At 32.6% G+C, this 19,046-nt stretch overlaps 1 protein-coding gene and 3 pseudogenes across 2 annotated transcripts; 1 reads left to right on the top strand and 3 right to left on the bottom strand.

The window, feature by feature from the left end:
• Positions 1–1,808: 1,808 nt before the first annotated feature.
• On the bottom strand, positions 1,809–4,000 carry LOC107010063 (annotated as a pseudogene).
• A 3,963-nt stretch (positions 4,001–7,963) lies between these two features.
• LOC107009474 lies at positions 7,964–10,107 on the top strand (annotated as a pseudogene).
• A 637-nt stretch (positions 10,108–10,744) lies between these two features.
• Positions 10,745–12,007, bottom strand: LOC114076012 (annotated as a pseudogene).
• A 647-nt stretch (positions 12,008–12,654) lies between these two features.
• On the bottom strand, positions 12,655–16,908 carry LOC107009481 (probable LRR receptor-like serine/threonine-protein kinase At3g47570). 2 transcript variants are annotated; one of them, XM_027914345.1, is made up of 5 exons: positions 15,815–16,908; positions 15,400–15,615; positions 15,171–15,314; positions 13,320–15,023; positions 12,655–13,227 (listed from the first exon to the last, which is right to left on the bottom strand). In XM_027914345.1, the coding sequence occupies exons 1-5, from the start codon at positions 16,782–16,784 to the stop codon at positions 12,881–12,883; spliced, it is 3,381 nt and encodes a 1,126-aa protein (XP_027770146.1). In that variant the 5' UTR covers positions 16,785–16,908; the 3' UTR covers positions 12,655–12,880. The 2 variants fall into 2 exon arrangements, with proteins under 2 accessions (XP_027770146.1, XP_015064308.1); XM_015208822.2 differs by having other exon boundaries at positions 13,320–15,314.
• Positions 16,909–19,046: the final 2,138 nt, after the last annotated feature.

Genomic DNA, 19,046 nt, shown 5'->3' on the forward strand with positions numbered 1-19,046 from the left:
TGTATAATTTTTGAATATTTAATTTCAAAAAGCATAACATGACACTTAAAAATCAACGGAGATTATTACTAATTAACAATTTTGGTTTCCTATAACTTTGAATTGTTCATCAATTAGTGGATGTTGCTCTGGTGTTCTATTTAACGATAATTATTATATATTCTTTGTTTAGTAGTTACTATTATTTATTTGAGAAAGTAACTGTTTTTTAAATTAGTATCGACGTTCCAATTGGATTAATTTAAAAATCCCTTTTGGGCTATGAAATAAACGCCACATAAAGGCATAGGCATCTGGAGCTTTTGGGTTGCCGACTAGAAATTAATAGTTTTTTTTTTTGTTTTGTAAAAACCAATCATTTGCAGGCTAAAGACTTTTGTCACGTAGCACAAATAGAGATGTTAAATAAGCAAGTTAATTCAATTGAGTAGATAAAAATAAGTTGAATTGATAAATGAATGAATTTTTTATCCGCTTAGAAGTAGTTCGATTGAAAAGGTTAAAATGCGGCTCAACTTGCTTAGTTCTTATTAAGTTTTAATTACTTTAGTTGTTTTTTTATAATTTTTAGTATCTAATAAAATTATGTTTTCCTTATTTAGACTATATATAATATATCAAATAAAAATATATTTCTTTATAAATATTTTAACAAAATTTTTCAGGAGTCAATTTGATTACATCGCACTCCAATTTTTGATGGATTGAACTGAAATGGCCTCTACATACAAATGCATATTTTTCCTTAATGATTTGCTCAAATTTTAATGTGAATTATATTTTCACCGGCTAATTTTATCACCTTTACACACAAATACATACTTCCCTTGTGTCCAATCATCTTTTAAGTTTCCTACCATTTGTTTATTAAGAGGAAAAATTACTTGATTACACAACTTATGTTATTATATTTTTAAAAAAAATTTATACGATTTTAAGAAACTATAGGAATTTTTACTTCCTTCTATTCTCTGATATATCTTGATGTGATGTATCGGTCCGATACAATGTATTGACACGTATACGAAGTATGAGTGATGCATTTAAAATCGAGACACGATGTATTGAAATGTTGAATGAGGTTTTCGAAATCAGAACGCAATGTATTCGGACGTTTTGGGATGTACTCCGATTCTACCAAATTTAAGAAATTTTTGTAATTTGGAAAAGAGTAGGGATAAAATGTAATTAGCTCTTTCGGTTTTAAAAAAAATTGGGAATTAAATTACCTAATACACAACTTATTTTCTAAAATTCCATTTGACAAAATTACTAAATCCCTACTCTCTCATATCCTTAGATACATCACATTGCGTGATGTATCGGGGTATTGAATGATGTGTTCAGAATTGAGATGCGATATATCGAGATGTTGAGGGGGATATATCTAAAATCAAGATATGACGTATAGGGGCATTTTGTGATGTATCCAGATTCCATCAAATTTAAAGAACTTTTGTAATTAAAAAAAATACTGATATTATGTAATTAACTCTTAACACTACTATCAAATTCTCCGAGAGAATTCAATTTTAATAAGAGAAACCTACCAGTATACCTACCATATGGGAAAGTAATCACTTAATATAATATTATGGTGGTATTGTATTCAAATTTCACCCACTCATCTTATTAAGTTTTTCAAATTCAATTTTGATATTGAAGTTCACTCTATGCCATCATAAAATTATTAAAGAGAGTTGCTGCAAGAAGAAAAGGAAATTTGTGTTATTAAGTCAAGTTCAAATCTCAAGCAGGTATACATAATTATCTTCTGGAATTTATTGAGAAGCCTGCTGGTGCTTTCACTACTCCAAAATAACTACAATGGGACTTTGAACAGAGTGTTTATTTGATGACCATTTCAAATATCCTTGCACAAAGTTCGCGTTGCTGACGGTACTAGATGCTGAACGTTTAAACGTTACTTGATAGGTTATCCTCTCCTTTACTTCAGAGAAGTGCAAACTGGTAGGACTTACAGTTATCTCAACACCTTCTGGTGGTGAAATCTCTACAGTGTAAGTCGAAATAGCCTCACCGACATTAGTCACAGCCCTGGTATATTCCTGAGTCTCTGATCCAAGTTTGATCGAAAATGAAGGATAGTTTAGCTCTGCCTCGGGTATACTAATTGTGCAATTTACCTTCTTTTGTAATATTGCGCTAACTTGTTGATCTGTGTAGTTTAAGCCGCATAAATAAGGCACGTAATCATGAGGCTGGATGTCATATATTAGACCAGCATCATTGCTCTTGATGGATTTACATGTCCTGCTCCAATTGCAAAGATGTTAGCTGGTAAATGTCTTTCATCCTCGATTGGATTATTGCCGAGATTAACTAGACCAGCAGTTGTCATAATCGCGGACTTAATAGCAGCTGGAGACCAATCTGGATGAGCGCTTTTAAGCAAAGCTGCAACTCCAGCAAGGTGAGGACAAGCCATGGATGTGCCAGAAATCATGTTAAATGTCAAGTTTGTATGAGTATTGTTTTCTATGGAGGTCGGCCAAGCTGCAAGGATATTGAATCCCGGGCCAATGATATCTGGTTTTAATATGCCTGGACTTGTTCTGCTTGGCCCTCTGGATGAAAAGAAAGCAACTGAAGGAGCATGTTTGTTTCCAATTACAGTGCCCTTAAATAAAATACTGGCCATAGGGGTTGATGTCGAGTTTATATATGCTATGAGATCTTGTGCATCAGCATAGCTGATGCGTGTTGCTGGAAGAACATAATCGTGTGCAGGTATAGTGTAGCCTTCAATATCTTCGTTCATTAGAATCATGCCAGCAGCACCAGCATCTTTCACAGGCTGTCCTTTTGCAATTGCTGTTGCGCCACCCGCTCCACACAACACTAATTTGCCTTCAACATTTGTAAGTGATTCTGGGCTACAAGCAAAAGCACCATAATAAGTGCTGTTCAATGCTGGGTAGACGATTGGTAGTAATGTTGGAGGGAAATCATTTGGTTGAGAAGTTGATTCACCATCATATTCTACGCCGTTTCCAAGTGCCACGGTTGCCTTTATTTGTCTATCGATCGTGCTAGCACCAACAGTGAGAATCCAAGGGGCTTCATTAGATAAGGTAGCATTACCTGGACCCTCATTTCCAGCTGAGCAACTTACGAAAATTCCCTTTGCCATAGAACTAAATGCACCAAGTGCAACATTGTCATCCCAAAAAGGAGTAGAAAGTCCACCAATAGAAATGGATATGACATCAACACCATCTTCAATTGCAGCATCCATCGCGGCTAACATGTCACTTTCTGAGCACAGGCCACTTGGATTGCAAACTCTGTACATAGCCAAGTGAGCACGAGGTGCAATGCCCGCCGCTGTGCCATTAGCATTGCCAAACACATTCGCTCCATCAACGAAATTTCCAGCAGCCGTACTTGAAGTATGTGTACCATGCCCATTTTCATCTAAAGGCGTCCCATCTTCAACACTCAAAAAGTCTCTTGCTCCAATGAGCTTGTTGTTACATGCTGTGAAGTTAAACTCGCACTTCCCCTTCCACTTAGCAGGAGGAGGAGGCATTCCTTCATCATCAAACGAAGGATGTTCCGGATAAATTCCAGTATCCAACAGACCAATAATCACACCTTCACCATAGTTAGACGTATTCCAGAAGCCTAAATTCTGGTGCAATCCTAAGAAGCTAGGACTGTGAGTTGTTTGTACTCGTAATACCCTTTGAGGTCTTATGGAAATAAAGCCATCTTTCGTTTCCAGTCCCTTCACTTCATCTGGTGATAATCTAGCCGCAAAACCATTGAAGACATTCCGATAGGAATATATTACACGTGAGGACACATCAGACAATAATGAATACTGGTGCGAGTCATGTAAATTATCAGATGACTCAACGCGAACAATATAGATTTCTGAATTGCTCTGCTGAGAAAGATGATCAGCAGCTAATATGAACGATAAATGAGAACTTACAACGAACAAGAGCGTAATCAGGAAAACCATCAACGCCATGAGTTTGGAATGTAGTAAAAACTCCTCTGTAGAACTTTGTCTTATATAGTTTTTTTCAGCTGATATAACTATGTCCTACTTTAATTTTATTAGTCATGAACTTATTGATAGAACATTGGTAACTTCGGTAGCTTTGGGTTACAACTCATCTTCTCATTGCATAGAAATAAAAGTTTCCTAGTTAATAACAATCTAAGCCTTGTTTTAAAGTTTATAAAAGTATATACTTGTATTAGTTTTATTTAAAGATGATTACTACATCTATTTTATGCACAGAGTAACAACTGTGGAATATCATTCATTTCTGCAGAATCTTGATATTTACAAATTACAGCTACAGTGTCATGCAAATTTTGAAATAAAAAATTTCATTGGGTTGATAAATCTATGGAATTACTAAAATATCCTTTACAAGTTGATCAATCATTTTATTCTTTTATTAAAAGTAATCATAACTCAACTTAATTGAAAAGCCTTTTCATCTCTCTATCTATGTATAATATACACATACATTTTATTCAACATTTAAATGATATATATTTAAGTTGTTTTCTTTAATACCCAAAGAGTTACAAAATTTGAGAAGTCATATGTAATAATTTAATTAGCATACACCAATTTTTGATGTGGATATCCAAACAGATAAAAGAGTCAATAAAATTATGTCACATATCAAAATGACATAACATATTTAGTCAAAACAAATGTCAATGAAAATATGTCACATATGTATAAGCAATATATTTCGACTAATAATATCGTGTTGTCACTTAAATTTCATTAATAGAGAGAATTAAGCATGTCCTTACCACAACTCAAAATGTGAATTAAATGTCCTAAATGTATCTTCAAGTTACAAACCCTAAGTGTTTTTCTACAAGTTGACGAAAACTTAAAATCAAAATAAAAAATGATTGAATTATAATTTTATGGGGTAGTTTCGAAAATAGAAAGAGACGTGAATAAATAATTAACTAAGAATTCGTTTAGTTACTGGTTAGAGTTATGCATGTATTAGTTATGTAGGGTTAATTTATGCAGGTATTAGTTATGCAGGGTTAAGTTATGCAGGTATTAGCTATGCAGGATTTATATATAGATATTAGTTATGCAGGATTTAGTTATGCATGTATAGTTATGCAAGGTATAGTTATGTAGGTATTAGTTATGCAGAATTTAGTTATTGAGGATTTAGTTACGTTGAGTTTAATTATGCGGGCATTAGTTATACGGATATTAGTTATGTAGGTATTATTTTGTTATGTAGAGATTATAATACATGAATTATTAACTATTGAATATTAAATTTGTTGTAAATTATTAATATATATTATTTGCAAAATAATAGTACATGCTAATAAAATGTGGAATATATTAAATAATAGGGCTAGTCAAAAAAACCAACTTATTTAGTGATAATATTTATACTTTAATAATATTAGTAAACATGTCAGAAATGTCATTATTTTAAAAATAAATAATTATTCTGATATTATTAATATTTTCTCTCTAATTATTTACACCCTTTTTTTCTCTCATATATTACACATGTTCCTATATTTATGTAATTGGATAGATATTAATGTCATTTTATTTTTTTCTCTCTTTTCTTAAGCTTATCAATTTCTCTCTCTTACTTTTTTCCTAATCAAATCCCAAGATTTTTCTCTTTTTTCTTACTCTTCTTTTCAATTTCTCTCTCTAACATTCTTCCAAATCAATTCCATAGATTTTCGATTCAATATATTAATATTTTCTATTATTCTCATTTAATTTCGTTGCAAGATTTGATTTGAAGATTAACATTGATTTGGGTATTATGTTTTTCAGATTCCTTATTTATTTACTTACTGATTTTAGTGTTTTTTTCAATTTTTTTTGTTTTGTTGTTGTTCTTAAAACATTTTTTAGGGTTTGAGACTACATAATTCTCTCTTCAATGGACGTTTTTAAGAGAGTTACTAGAGGTATTAGACAAAATAATCAAAGTTCTTCCGATTTTTCATCATTTAATTTTTTTTCACTCAAGAATTAAACAACAATGTAGATTCCGCTTCTAAATCTAAGGAGGATATACGACGGGGAAAAATGTCTGAATTCGTCGATGTGCAAAATTCCACAGAAATTCATAACCATGAAGTTGAAGAAGACCAATTCGTTGGAGAATAGGTATTTTTTTTGCATGTTTAGTGTTTTGCATGTTTAGTTTAATTTGTTTAGTAATTTTTAAGATTCAAAAAAATTCATGTTACAATGCGTTTGGAAGTGTATATGAAATTTTTATTATGTTATAGTTAGTATTTATTTTTGTATTTCATATATTTATTGTATTCTGTGTTCTGTTTTTCTTTTGTGTGTTAGTTATGTCAATGTAACATATTATATGAGTTTCATTATGTATATTTCATAGTTTTAATATTTTTTGTATTCATAGATTTGGAAGTGTATATTGAATTTTATTGCTGTTTTAGTCCGTATGCATTTTTGTATTTCATTATTTTATTGTATTTTGTATCCATAGATTTGGAATTGTATTTCATATAATTAATTCATTTTGTATTCTTTTTTTTGTGTGATAGTTATGTCAATGTACCACATTTAGTATTTATTTTTGTATTTCATAGTTTTATTATTTTTTGTATTCATAAGTTCGGAAGTATAAATTGAATTTTGATACTGTTTTAGTCAGTATGTATTTTTACAATTAATAGTTGTATTCATTCAAAAATTATATTGCATTGTTTCTGAATTTGACATTTTTTTTCTAATTTGTATTTATTCTAAAGGTATGTCAACTAGTTATGTATTTTATTTAAGAATGAGTACAACAAATATTCAATTATTTCTTTTTAATTTTATATTTCATTCACTTTTTCATCATACTAATTTTTTGTATTTTATATATTATTATACAAAATTCTAAATAAAAACTAGAATAAATAGAAATACAAATAAAATACATATTGAAATGAATACATACAAGATTTTTGAAGAAAAAAATAACTATATAGGGAAAAAAATATATGAATACAAATATATTTCTTAAATGACTATATAGATACATTCGGCATACCTATTGGAATGAATACAAACTAATAAAAAAACTATAATAAATATAAATAGAATATATCGTGGAATGAATATAATTTTAAAAAGGTAAAAATTCTAGAGAAAAAAAAAAGAACAAAGTTTAAATTTTATTTGAAAATGTAATTGATGAGAAAATTAAGTGATCCTTACCTTTTTTTATATTCTCTCCCTTGATTTTCTCTTTATTAAATAATTATCTTCTTTAAATAAAATAAAATAATAAAAACATAATTAAGATATATAACAAACTAAAATTTGATATTTTTACCAAATATTGAAAGTGTTGCTAACCTCTTAAATGTTAAAATATTGACATTTTAAAAATTTTCCCTAAATAATATATAATGCTAATATTTGATTATCATATGTACGATCAAAAATATACAATCAAATTTTTAATATTAAAAAAATATTTTTATTTGTATAAATAAAGAAAAATGATAAGTATATAAAAAGAAATAAAAATAGTCTATATATAATAGAAAAACAGTAAAATTTTAATCAAAAAAAATTAAAGGAAATAAAAATGGTCTATATATAAAAAGAAATAAAAAAACAAACATATATAGGAAAACAATAAAGTTGTCAATTAAAAAAATAAAATAAATTTATAAGGTAAATCTGTAATTTATCATTTTAATACATGTATTATCCACATAACTTTATGTATAGATTCGCTCATAAGTTATGTTGATATTAATTATATAAAATTATAAAAAATGCAATCAAATATCATGTAAATTAATACATAAATAACTTTTATATAATATTTAAAATTCTTACCAATCAAACAAGATATAAATTATGTTAGCTTTTATACCTAACACGAAACTTCTATCAAATATAATAAAACTAATATAACTTTTAATACATGTATAAAGATATTTCTTATACAATAACGGGAAAACATAATAAGAAAGGATAAACCCATTTCGTAAAGTTCCCGTACCTCACTATCTCCGTCTCCGACAGTGCCGCCGTCGCCGGGTTGTTCACCAAAGGTTAGTCTCAGTTGCCGTCGACGGTTCTTTATCTTCTTGCTTTCTATGTTAAGAAATTTTTCAAATTGTTTCCTTTACTTGTTACTTTCCGATCATGCAATATTGTAGTTTACTGTAACATAAATCTAAATTTCTTCCATTTTCCCCACTGTTTACACTCTTTAGAAGCTTAAAAGCAAAGGGTAGTCCTAGTTTATCTTTTGGCACAGAAACCCTGCTGATTTTACCCTAGTTATTGAAAGTTTTCATAACCCCAGGTAAATATGGGGCAAAAATTGGGTCCTTTAATTTCCCTCGTAATGTTCTTGATTATTCGGTGGTTCCTTTTTCTTATCTAAGTTTACTCTTATATAACTGTAATAATTGACTCTGTGAAATGCCTATGCTTTTTGACTCTGGAGGCTGATTGAAATATGGGGCATTTGATAAATTCGAAGTTGGGTTGATTTTTACATGTTGCCCAAAGCTCAATGAGAAGGATGAATATGTGTATTATTCATTACGAATTTCAGTTTTATCTACTTAACATTGTAAATATAATTTGACTGGTTCGAAAAAGTTTTTCCTCACTTTTCTTAAGTTACCAACTATGCTGGGCATAGACACTTACCTGCAGTTGGCTTCTAAAAGTGATTTGATGATTTGAAAAAATTCTTTCTTTGTCAGTGGGAAACTCTATTTCACCATTCTACCTCTAATGGTTGGTTTAACAGAGTTAGAAAAGTTTCAAATTGGTGTAAATACTCTTATTAGAGATGGGGGTGGGGTAATATCTATTAATGACGATGTTGGAACAGTCTGATTGTTGTATTCTTGTATGAGCTGATAAAGTCTTATCTCATAGGAGTGACCTTGTGTAGTCTTCTATGTTTGCCTGTGATGTTTCAAGCCAATCTCTGCAACTTATATGAGGGAAAGATGACTGATACTGCTAGTTAAGAACACCGCGTCCAAATCCTTGTACCATTCCGTCTCTTGCAGTACCTTTTGCACCTTAACATTGTTGGTGGGGATCTGAAATCTTCTCCTGATGGATAAATTTACTGTAGAAGTGCACTGCATTTCTTGTGGTTGTGGCATATGAAATTCAAAACATTTTCTTGAACTGCCATAATAGAATTGCTGTGACTACATGGTTTCTTTGAAAGTCCTCATATTTCGCTTGATAAAGCCCACTTTGTTTTGATTTGTGACAGGTCCGCTAATATGTATGTGAAATCTCAGTTGTCATGGAATGTGATACTCCCTTCTCAGAGCCTTGATGTTGAAGGCTTAATGCTTCAGAAGGTAATTGTTATTCGCCTCATGGATGAATTTGCTTCCAAGAAGGCTTCAAAAACTCTTGGATAATTTATGGCGCTCATTTCATTGGAGAGGATTGGAGAAGGGAAAGCTTGAGACCACACTGGTGATGTGCTTTAACCTGTGGAATTCAGCTGCCTTACCTTCAAGCTATTCCGTGGAGAGATCTTGGAAAGGGGTTGTTGACAAGAAATGAAGCACGGTATCTTCTTGAGATGTGGCCCCACCAACAAGGTATGCCTCTCTCATCAGAGGATGGCGGATTACAAATATGTACCTGGAGAAAATCCCATCTTTATGAATGAGAAGATGTCAAGAATTGAGAAACACACTGGTGCGTTTCATTGTGGTTGGAGCAAGGTATGTGGAGGCGGAGAAGGAATTCCAAGCAGTTGTGAGCTTGGAGGGTGATTATCTCGGACACATCTCACAAATTGCTGTGTAGATAACGGTTATTCACCGTGATTGGCTCATTTCTGACATAGACTAGTGACATGTAAAGCTTTCTGTAGCAATATCTGTGTTTAGTACTGTTATGAATTCTTTTTTGTTGATGTTGCGGACCCTCTCTTTAGCGCCTTTGGTTGCTTAAGCCCTTAAGTGGTCATGTAAATGTTTTAAGGCATAGCCATGTCTTGGCAGATGCATTTACTTGTTAAGGTGATAAACCTTTACTTAAAATACCTTTCCAAAGTGTCTAGTTCTCTTGACTGATATTTCTCTCTGGTTTATTTAAAGAAGCAATTAGCGATACTTTGTACAGTAGACTGACCAGTCACCTCAATCCTAAATGAAGGATCAACGCATACTAGAGAAAATTAGGAGTGTATGTATTCCAAGCAAATACCATAGCAAACAGAAGATGAAACCTCATCATTCCAGTAGTACTATTTTTGTTTCTATGTATGCAAAGACACATTCTCATTAAGGATTGATCTTGAGAGAAATGAATGATATGAAAAGGCTCTCTTTTCCTACATGAGGTATGAGCATAACTTGTCATGGAGTATTATATTAAATTGGTAATGAACGAGGAAGAGGAAAAGTAAAAATGTTTTTGTTTTGGTTATGCACAAAAATAGAGGATAAAAAAGTTCAAGTCCATAAAAAGATGCAAATTAAGAAAAAGAAAAGCTATCAGCAGCTTTTGTTTGTAAAATTATAATACTAGTAATTCTTCTTGAAATATGAAAAAAAAAAAAGAGCTTCCATCCCTTCATGCTGCAAAAATTTCCAGCAATAATAACGTTATAGAAACAATTACTGATGGTTAAAAGCACTGAACTTTAAAACCTTTTTCTTTCTCCAAAAGGAATATTAGAAAGCATCTGATGTCATGTTGTTAGGTAGTTTAATAACAGGAAGAAAGCTTTTGTTTGATCTTTTTCAATGTTGTTAGGACATCAGTCATGTTCACCCTTTCAACTGTAATACTAATTGTGCAATTCATTGCTAACTCCATAATGGATGACACACATTGCAGCTTTTGACTCAAGTTTTGTTCATGATCTACTGTTTGTAAGTCAGCATCTATGATTTGATCCAACAGCATGATGCCAAAACTATAAACGTCAGACCTCTTGGATATAAGGCCTTCCAGACCATACTCTAAAAAGAAAAAAGGAAATAAGTCAACATTTTTAATCCATTAAACCATAACATTTTTACTAGTTCAATAAAGAATTCACCTGGAGCAATGTAACAAATTGTCGCAAAGGTTGTAGTGTGAGCAATAGATTCTTCCTTCGTTAAAAGTTTCGCAATGCCAAAGTCTGTCAGGTGTCCCATCATGTCGTTGTCAAGTAACACGTTGCTAGGTTTCAGATCACAGTGAATAACCGGTACCGAGTAACCCTGATGGAGATATTCCAGAGCAGATGCAACATCGACCATGATATTCAATCTTTGCATCATATTTAAACAGTAATCTCGAGAATATAACAACTTCTCTAAGCTCTCATTTGGCATGTACTCAAGTATCAATGCCTTAAAATCCAAGTTACAGCAGCTGCTAATGATCTTTGTGAGATTTCTGTGACGAAGAATTCGGTAACATTTCACACTCTCTATCAAAGGTTTGAAATGTACCTTCCATCTGCACATTGAAAACTTTAACAGCTACAATCATCCCATCTGCCAATGTCCCTTTATAAACAGAACCAAAACTTCCACTACCAAGCAAGTTATTTTCATCAAAGCCTTGAGTTGCTCTTTGAAGTTCATAGTAAGATATTCTTTGTGGTGCTACCTCAGGAGACCACTCAACTTCAGCATTGATCGTTTTACCCCCCACGTCTCATCAACATGAAAACTATTGCTGAAGCAATCCCTATTACAGAGATAACTGAAGAGGCAACTAAAATGACTTTGAACATATAATTACTTAACCAAATCTCCACTGCTAATGAGATGTTAAAGTGGTGAAATTAAGATGCGAAATCTCTATAAGGTCTTTTTATGTTCTATCCTTCTTACTTTTGATGTCGCTAACATAATTTTTTTCCCTGGTCACAGTAATAGAACTTGTAAATGAAGTGACTTTTGATCTAGAAATTATCCTTGCTTCCTCTCGGGAAGATATTATCCGCTTAAATGGTTTTCTTCCTGCATTCATTGTGAGCCTCTAATTGATATAGACATCAAGTTTATGAAACCATTTGATAACTCTTTTTCATATTTATATGACTTCGAGTTCTCTTGCTGGTATACTAGAGTTGGGAAGTTAGAGGGTCACCAAAAAGTTAATTAGATCTTTCGAGAAACCAGGTTCCATTATGTTTTGGTTAGCTAATAACAGACTAAAAGGTCCAATCCCGAGATCATTTGGTTATCTTGATCGATAAGCTTGGTGTTTCTGGATCTCTCTTTTGAAGAAGAATCTTTTGGTGAGATTCTACTAAGGCATTTGAACTTTATGATTTCCAAATTTACTTTTCCTGTTGAAGTAGTGTGGACTAACCCCACTTCTTTATGTATTCAAACTGTTAATCATCGACGAATCAATCTATTACTCAAACAATGACACTCTATAAATGGCACCAGGTAATTGCGATCTCAACATTTTTCTGAGATGTTTCTACAGCACCATTTTTATACAAAATTATGTTTTTATTATTTTCTGAACAGAGTATAGTGCTGAATGATTCATTCCTTCTATGATGTCGTGCTGATTGAAACACACATTTTCACTGGATACAAGATTAAAGCAACGGGTAAATGACTCTTGTGGATGATCATTTACGTAGGCCAGAATAGGAACACTTCACTGAAAATTAAGAAGCATTACATTTTATTGATTCTTAATTTGCAATACATTGTACAGAAGACTCATCTCAATGAAGTACAATTACAATAGCCAAACAGTCTCTAGCAAAAGCATTTGAAGAAAAATTACTTATACAATACTAGTGAACTTTACAACTTCCCTTTTTACCTCCCAAAAGTGATATGGAAAAAGTACCTGATGTCATGTCATTAAGACATTCGATCAGTAACATGAAGAAAGCTGCTGCTTGATCTTTTCCAATGCTGCTACAACATCAGTCATTTTCATCCTTTCAACCGGAGATTTAGCTGTGCAATTCATGGCTAACTCCATGATAGATGACACGTTCTGTAACTTCTCATTAAGCTTTTGTTCATCTACTGTTAGTAAGTCGGCATCTATGATTTCATCCAGCTTATTAGGAAGTGAACTATGTACCCAGCTTCTCAAATCCAAATCGCCCGTGAACATTTCATCATTTGGTTTCTTCTTTGTAAAAGTTTCCAGCAACATGATACCATAGCTAAAAACATCAGACCTCTTGGATATAAGGCCTTCCAATCCATATTCTACAAAAGAAAAATCAAAACACGTCAGCAACTGAGCTTATAAGGCATAAATCTGATTAAGTACTGTTAATCAAAACTTTATTACAAGTCACCTGGAGCAATGTAACCAATTGTGGCAAAGGTTGTAGTGTGAGCAATAGATTCCTCTTTTGTTAGAAGTTTTGCAATGCCAAAGTCAGTTAGGTGTCCTACCATGTCTTTGTCAAGTAAGACGTTGCTAGGCTTCAGATCACAATGAATAACAGGTACAGAGTAACCATGATGGAGATATTCCAGAGCCGATGCAACATCGACCAAGATATTCAATCGTTGCATTATATTTAGAGAATAATCTCGAGAATACAGCAACTTGTCTAAGCTCCCATTTGGCATGTACTCAAGTACCAATGCTTTAAAATCCAAGTTACAACAGCTGCTAATGATCTTTGTGAGATTTCTGTGACGAAGATTCCTCAAGATTTCACATTCTCTATCAAAGGTTTGAAATGTACCTTCCATCTGCACATTAAAAACTTTGACAGCTAGTATCATCCCATCTGCCAACGTCCCTTTAAAAACAGAACCAAAACCTCCACTACCTAGCAAGTTATTTCCATCAAACCCCTGAGTTGCTCTTTGAAGTTCATAGTAAGAAAATCTCTGTGGTGCTACCTCAGGAGACCACTCATCTTCAGCTTTGATTACTTTACCCTGATGTCGCATCAACATGAAAATTATTGCTGAAGCAAGCCCTATTATAGAGATAACTGAAGAGACAACTACAATCCATATCATTCTTCGTTTCTTTGAATTGGAATGATTCTTTAAATTTGAACGACAAGCTGGGACATGCTTTTGAGGATTACCACACAATCCTTCATTCGACAAGAAAGACTGGTAAGGGAGATTAAGAAAAGGTCCACCACTCGGGATTTCCCCGTGTAACCTGTTGAATGAGACATTAAAGGAGTGTAGTTGCTTGAGTGCCTCTAATGACTTTGGAATCACACCCGAAATATTGTTATTTGAAAGATCCAATGCTTCCAAACTTATGAGTTCCCCGAATGTCTCAGGAATAGATCCTTCAATTCTGTTATGAGCTAAAGATAGCTGAATCAATTTCTGCAAACCTCCCAATGTACTAGGAATGTTCCCTGAGATTTGGTTCCTGGAAAGATCCAGAAGTATTGCAGCCTTGAGATTTCCAACTTCTAATGGTAGAGAGCCATTGAAGAAATTAGAAGACAAGTTCAGCTTCAAAATGTCTTTGAGGTTCCATAGACTTGAAGGTATGCTGGCAGTGAATTTATTGGAATCAAGATAAATCTCCCTTAGAGAAGTCACATTCCCTAAGCAGCTAGGAATATTTCCCCACATTTGGTTTTGTGAAAGGTTTAGCAAGCCCAAGTTGGGTAGCTCACATAAAACAATTGGGAAAGGACCACTTATTCTGTTTGTACCAAGTGAAAACTGTTGAAGTTTTTCCAAAGAACTTATTGTCGTCGGGACAATTCCAGTAAAGTCATTTTTATCCAGCTTCAAATAAGATAAATTTCTCAAATTTCCAATTTCATTTGGAATATGGCCTTTGAGATTACAACTTATTGCCTCAAACGTCTGAAGAGAAGAAAGATTCCCTATGGATTTTGGAAGTATTGCATTTAGGGGATTGATAGACAATATCAGTTCTCTTAAGTGTTTACAATTGGCCAAAGGAGTAATAAAACTCAACATTGAAGAGTCACTAGTGAAGAAGTTACCTTGCAAGTTGAGAATTTCAATAAGTCTTAAGTTTCCTAGAAAGTCAGGAATTGAACCTGTGAGTGCATTCACACTAAGTTCGAGTACAGTAAGCTTAGACAAATTTGAAATGGAACTAGGTAAAAGACCATCAATGTTATTTGCACCTACAAAAATTCGTTCAAGATTGGGTGACCCCCTGCCTATAGTGTTGGGAAGATTACCTGAAATGCGGTTTTGTGTGAGTGCAATAGATATAAGAGTTGAGATATTAAATATAGCAATAGGGATCGACCCACTAAAGTCATTGAAATCCAACTTCAGCATCAACAACTCTTGAAGGTTACCAATTTCATCTGGAAGTACGCCTAGAGAAAGAAGTAAGATTGCCATTAGACGAAATATTGAAAGAACTAACATTCTGACATCATGTGGTTACACAATATTCCATACCCGTCAGGCTATTCATTCCAAGATCAAGTACGTTAACCATAGTCAAATTTCCAACCTCTCTTGGTAGAGGCCCTTCAAGCTTGTTGTCCCACATTGATAAAACTTGAAGTGATGAAATACTGAATATGCTTACTGGGATTGAGCCTGTTAATGCATTTTGTTCCAATCCCAATTGCTTCAAGTTATAAAGATGACCAATCTCATCCGGAATTGTGCCTGTCAAATCATTATGCAAAATTATCAAATGAAAGTCCTAAGGAATTAAGTTGAACAAATTCCCACACCAGGTCAAAAGCATTCATATGCTTGTTTAGGAGCGGAAAACTGAACACTTAACCTCTCGTCGAAACTGGAAATTGAAGGGAATGCATGTGCTCGGTTCAGAACAATATTATTAAGATTGGAAGCAGCATACCTTCTAACTTATTATTTCCGAGAGCTAATTGTTGCAGCAGTTGTAAGTTCCCAAGTTCTCCTGGAATTGTTCCAATCAAATTATTTTCCATCAACAGTAAGACTTGAAGCTGCGAGCATTCTGATATACGTCTTGGGATCTCTCCACTTAACATATTGAAATTAAGTCCAAGTTTTTGCAATCTTGGAAGGCGACGACACAAATCAGATGGAAAATCACCAGTTAAGCCTGCATTTCTGAGATCTAAATATTCTAGTATCGAGATGTTGAACATAGAGAGCACATTGGAACCATTGAGTTTATTAAATCCAAAGCTCAACCATTTCAAACTCCGAAGAACGGCTATTCCAGCTGGAATATTTCCTTCCAAATTGTTGTACCTCAGATTCAGGAACCCAAGGTTCGTCATGTTTGAGATAGAAGAAGGAATGAACCCACTGAAACTATTGTTTTCAATGTTGAAAATCTGAAGGTCTTGAAAATCACCGAGAAATCTAGGAATTTTTCCAGTGAAGTTGTTGAAACTAAGATTAATAGCTCTCAATTTTCGCAAACGAGAAAACTCAGGTGGAAGTTCACCATGGAAAATGTTGTAGCTTAGATCAAGTGAAACAAGAAAAGAGAGTTCACCAAGTTGTGACGGGATGGTACCCGAAAATCCCATGTCTGAAATATTAAGTACAGTAACTCGTTGATGACGAGAGCCACAAGTGACGCCAATCCAGTTACAAACAGAGACAGAAGAAGACCAGTTTGTTGAAATAATTTGATAATTGTCTGAAGTGATTTGGGATTTCAACGCGAGAAGAGAAGTTTGATCAGTTGTAATATTCATGGCTAAGCAAGTTGCTAGAACATGAAGAAGAAGGAACAAAATTGTTAGAAGCTGAAAAGAGGAATATTTCTCCATTGATGAAATCCTCATTTTTTCTGAGTGAATGGGAGAAAATGTGTTAAGCCATAATTGCATAGAATGTGGCGGTACACAGGGATTCACGACACAAATAAGGAAAGAGACGAGCAAATTCCCATTCACTTTTTTAGTTTGTGCAATATGAAATTACAAATTTCAAATCAGTCTTTTCGACATGCGATTTGTGATCATGTAAATATCCACACACAAAAATGATCTGCTATTTTAAATCATGATTTCAAAAAGTGTATCATGTACTTGTAACAATTTTTCGCATGGTATATTTAAGGCCATAAAATTAAAGAATAATTTTGTACATTTGACATAATTTTAGTTTAGAATCACATGATTAAAAGTCTTCTTTATTTTCTTAGACTCCGTGTCAAGTCAAACTACATCATTCATTGTGAAACGGAGGGAGTAACTCATATTGTTAAAAGATTATGTTGAAGAATAATTAGTTTAGGGAAAATGCACAAGTACCCCTACACTATAATCGAAATCTGAGAGACACACATTAACCAAAAGAAGGTCCTATTACCCCTTGAACTTATTTGTTTTGTAATTTTATACATCTTTTGTCTACATGACACACTCCAAGACTCCACGCAACTGAGGTGCGTGGGAGATATTTGAATGTCACATAAGTCAAAAAGGACCACAAAATTACACACAAAAAAAAGTTCAGGAGGTAACAGAACCTTAGTTTAGTTTAGTTTAGTTGTGTTTCTGAAATTTCGATCATAGTCTAACGGTACTTGTGCATTTTTTCTTTTACTATTGTTGACTAGTGAATTTTTATAAAATTATGTATATTTGAAAGTTTATAAACACAAATATTTATTTATAAGAGAAATATGAAGATATGTGATGAATCAACGAGACGCCGTAAGATATTTTGATATTTTATGAACTATATTTTGTTCATTTTGATAAAATTTTGCAAGACTTACAAGAAATTTCGATGGTTTTCATAATTTGTAGGGTTTAATATTTGTATAATTTAAAAAATCTAAATTATATATTTAAATAAACTTTCAACTTTATTTATATTCATATCACGATTTTATATCGTATGTCTAGTATGGTCTGAATTGTAAATGTGAAAAGGATAATTGGCATATAGACATTGATTGCTTAGGAATCAAAACTCAACTCAAGTAGGGTCACGCACTAGGCAATGTGATCTTATTCAGATTGACTAATTTTTATGGATTTCAAGATCTACTAGATTTTATATAAATGCAGCCAACTTTTCACTTGAGCATTGAAATACACAACTTGCCATTACATTCCCTTTGGTAGTGCCATCCAATTTTGAAATTTTGGGGTACCAAAAGAACCCAACTTGCCAACCACGCTTATAATAATCTTCCACTATCTTCTTCTTCTTTTTCTATTTAATCATCGATATCTAAAATTTACTGATCTAACTAATTCATATTCATCTTAATACTTAGTGAGAAAAATCTCTATCTTCTGTACATTTTCCTTTAAAATTACTATCTCAACCGTTTGCATGAAAAGTGAATATGAAGTGTGTGTTTGGTATAAAAGAATTGTTTTTTTAATCATTTCTTGTTTAGTTAGTCAAATATTTTAAAAATGAGCTTTCTAAGGAAAGTAGGGAAAACAAAATTATTATTATTTTGTATCAACTAGATATTAATTTGTTAAGATTAAGTGTTCAATGAGCACAAGACTGTATTTAGGTGTCTAAGCGAAAATGTGAATAATTTTAAGAAACCACATATAACTTAATAGAAAATTCACTTAATATCTACCAAACATACCCAGAGTATATAAAAAAGATAAAAATCCTACGAACAAAAATATACATAATCATGAGTAGATGTACAACATATATCAAGGATGTATATATAATGTACATTCTCAGCTTTTGCATATGACAATAGAAAAAAAAACGATTTTTTTGTGAACATATGTTAGCTGTTAAATGTCAATTGAAATTCTAATGTTAGCTCCCATATCAAATATTTGGCCCAGGGTCATCTAAGTACCTTCTTGTCATTTTAAACGGCTTTTACTTCTTTAATTAGGCGACAAAAGTAAAGGGGTTAAATTAAGAGAAAATTAAGTAGATAAACAAATTTATTAGTTAATTAGTTAATATAGCTAATCACAATTTAATTAAATTACCAATTGTCATTAACTTACAATTATAATTACGTGGTCCACGTCTAAAATTTGTATAATTCGATTTTTAGTTGTATAAATCTAAATTTTTTCAGATGGTATAGATCCAAAATTTTGTTTTTTTTTAAAAAAAAATTATCCCCTCCCACCAGGCACCCCCCC

Source organism: Solanum pennellii, chromosome 2 (genome assembly GCF_001406875.1).
Source record: "Solanum pennellii chromosome 2, SPENNV200".
Lineage (NCBI taxonomy): Eukaryota > Viridiplantae > Streptophyta > Magnoliopsida > Solanales > Solanaceae > Solanum > Solanum pennellii.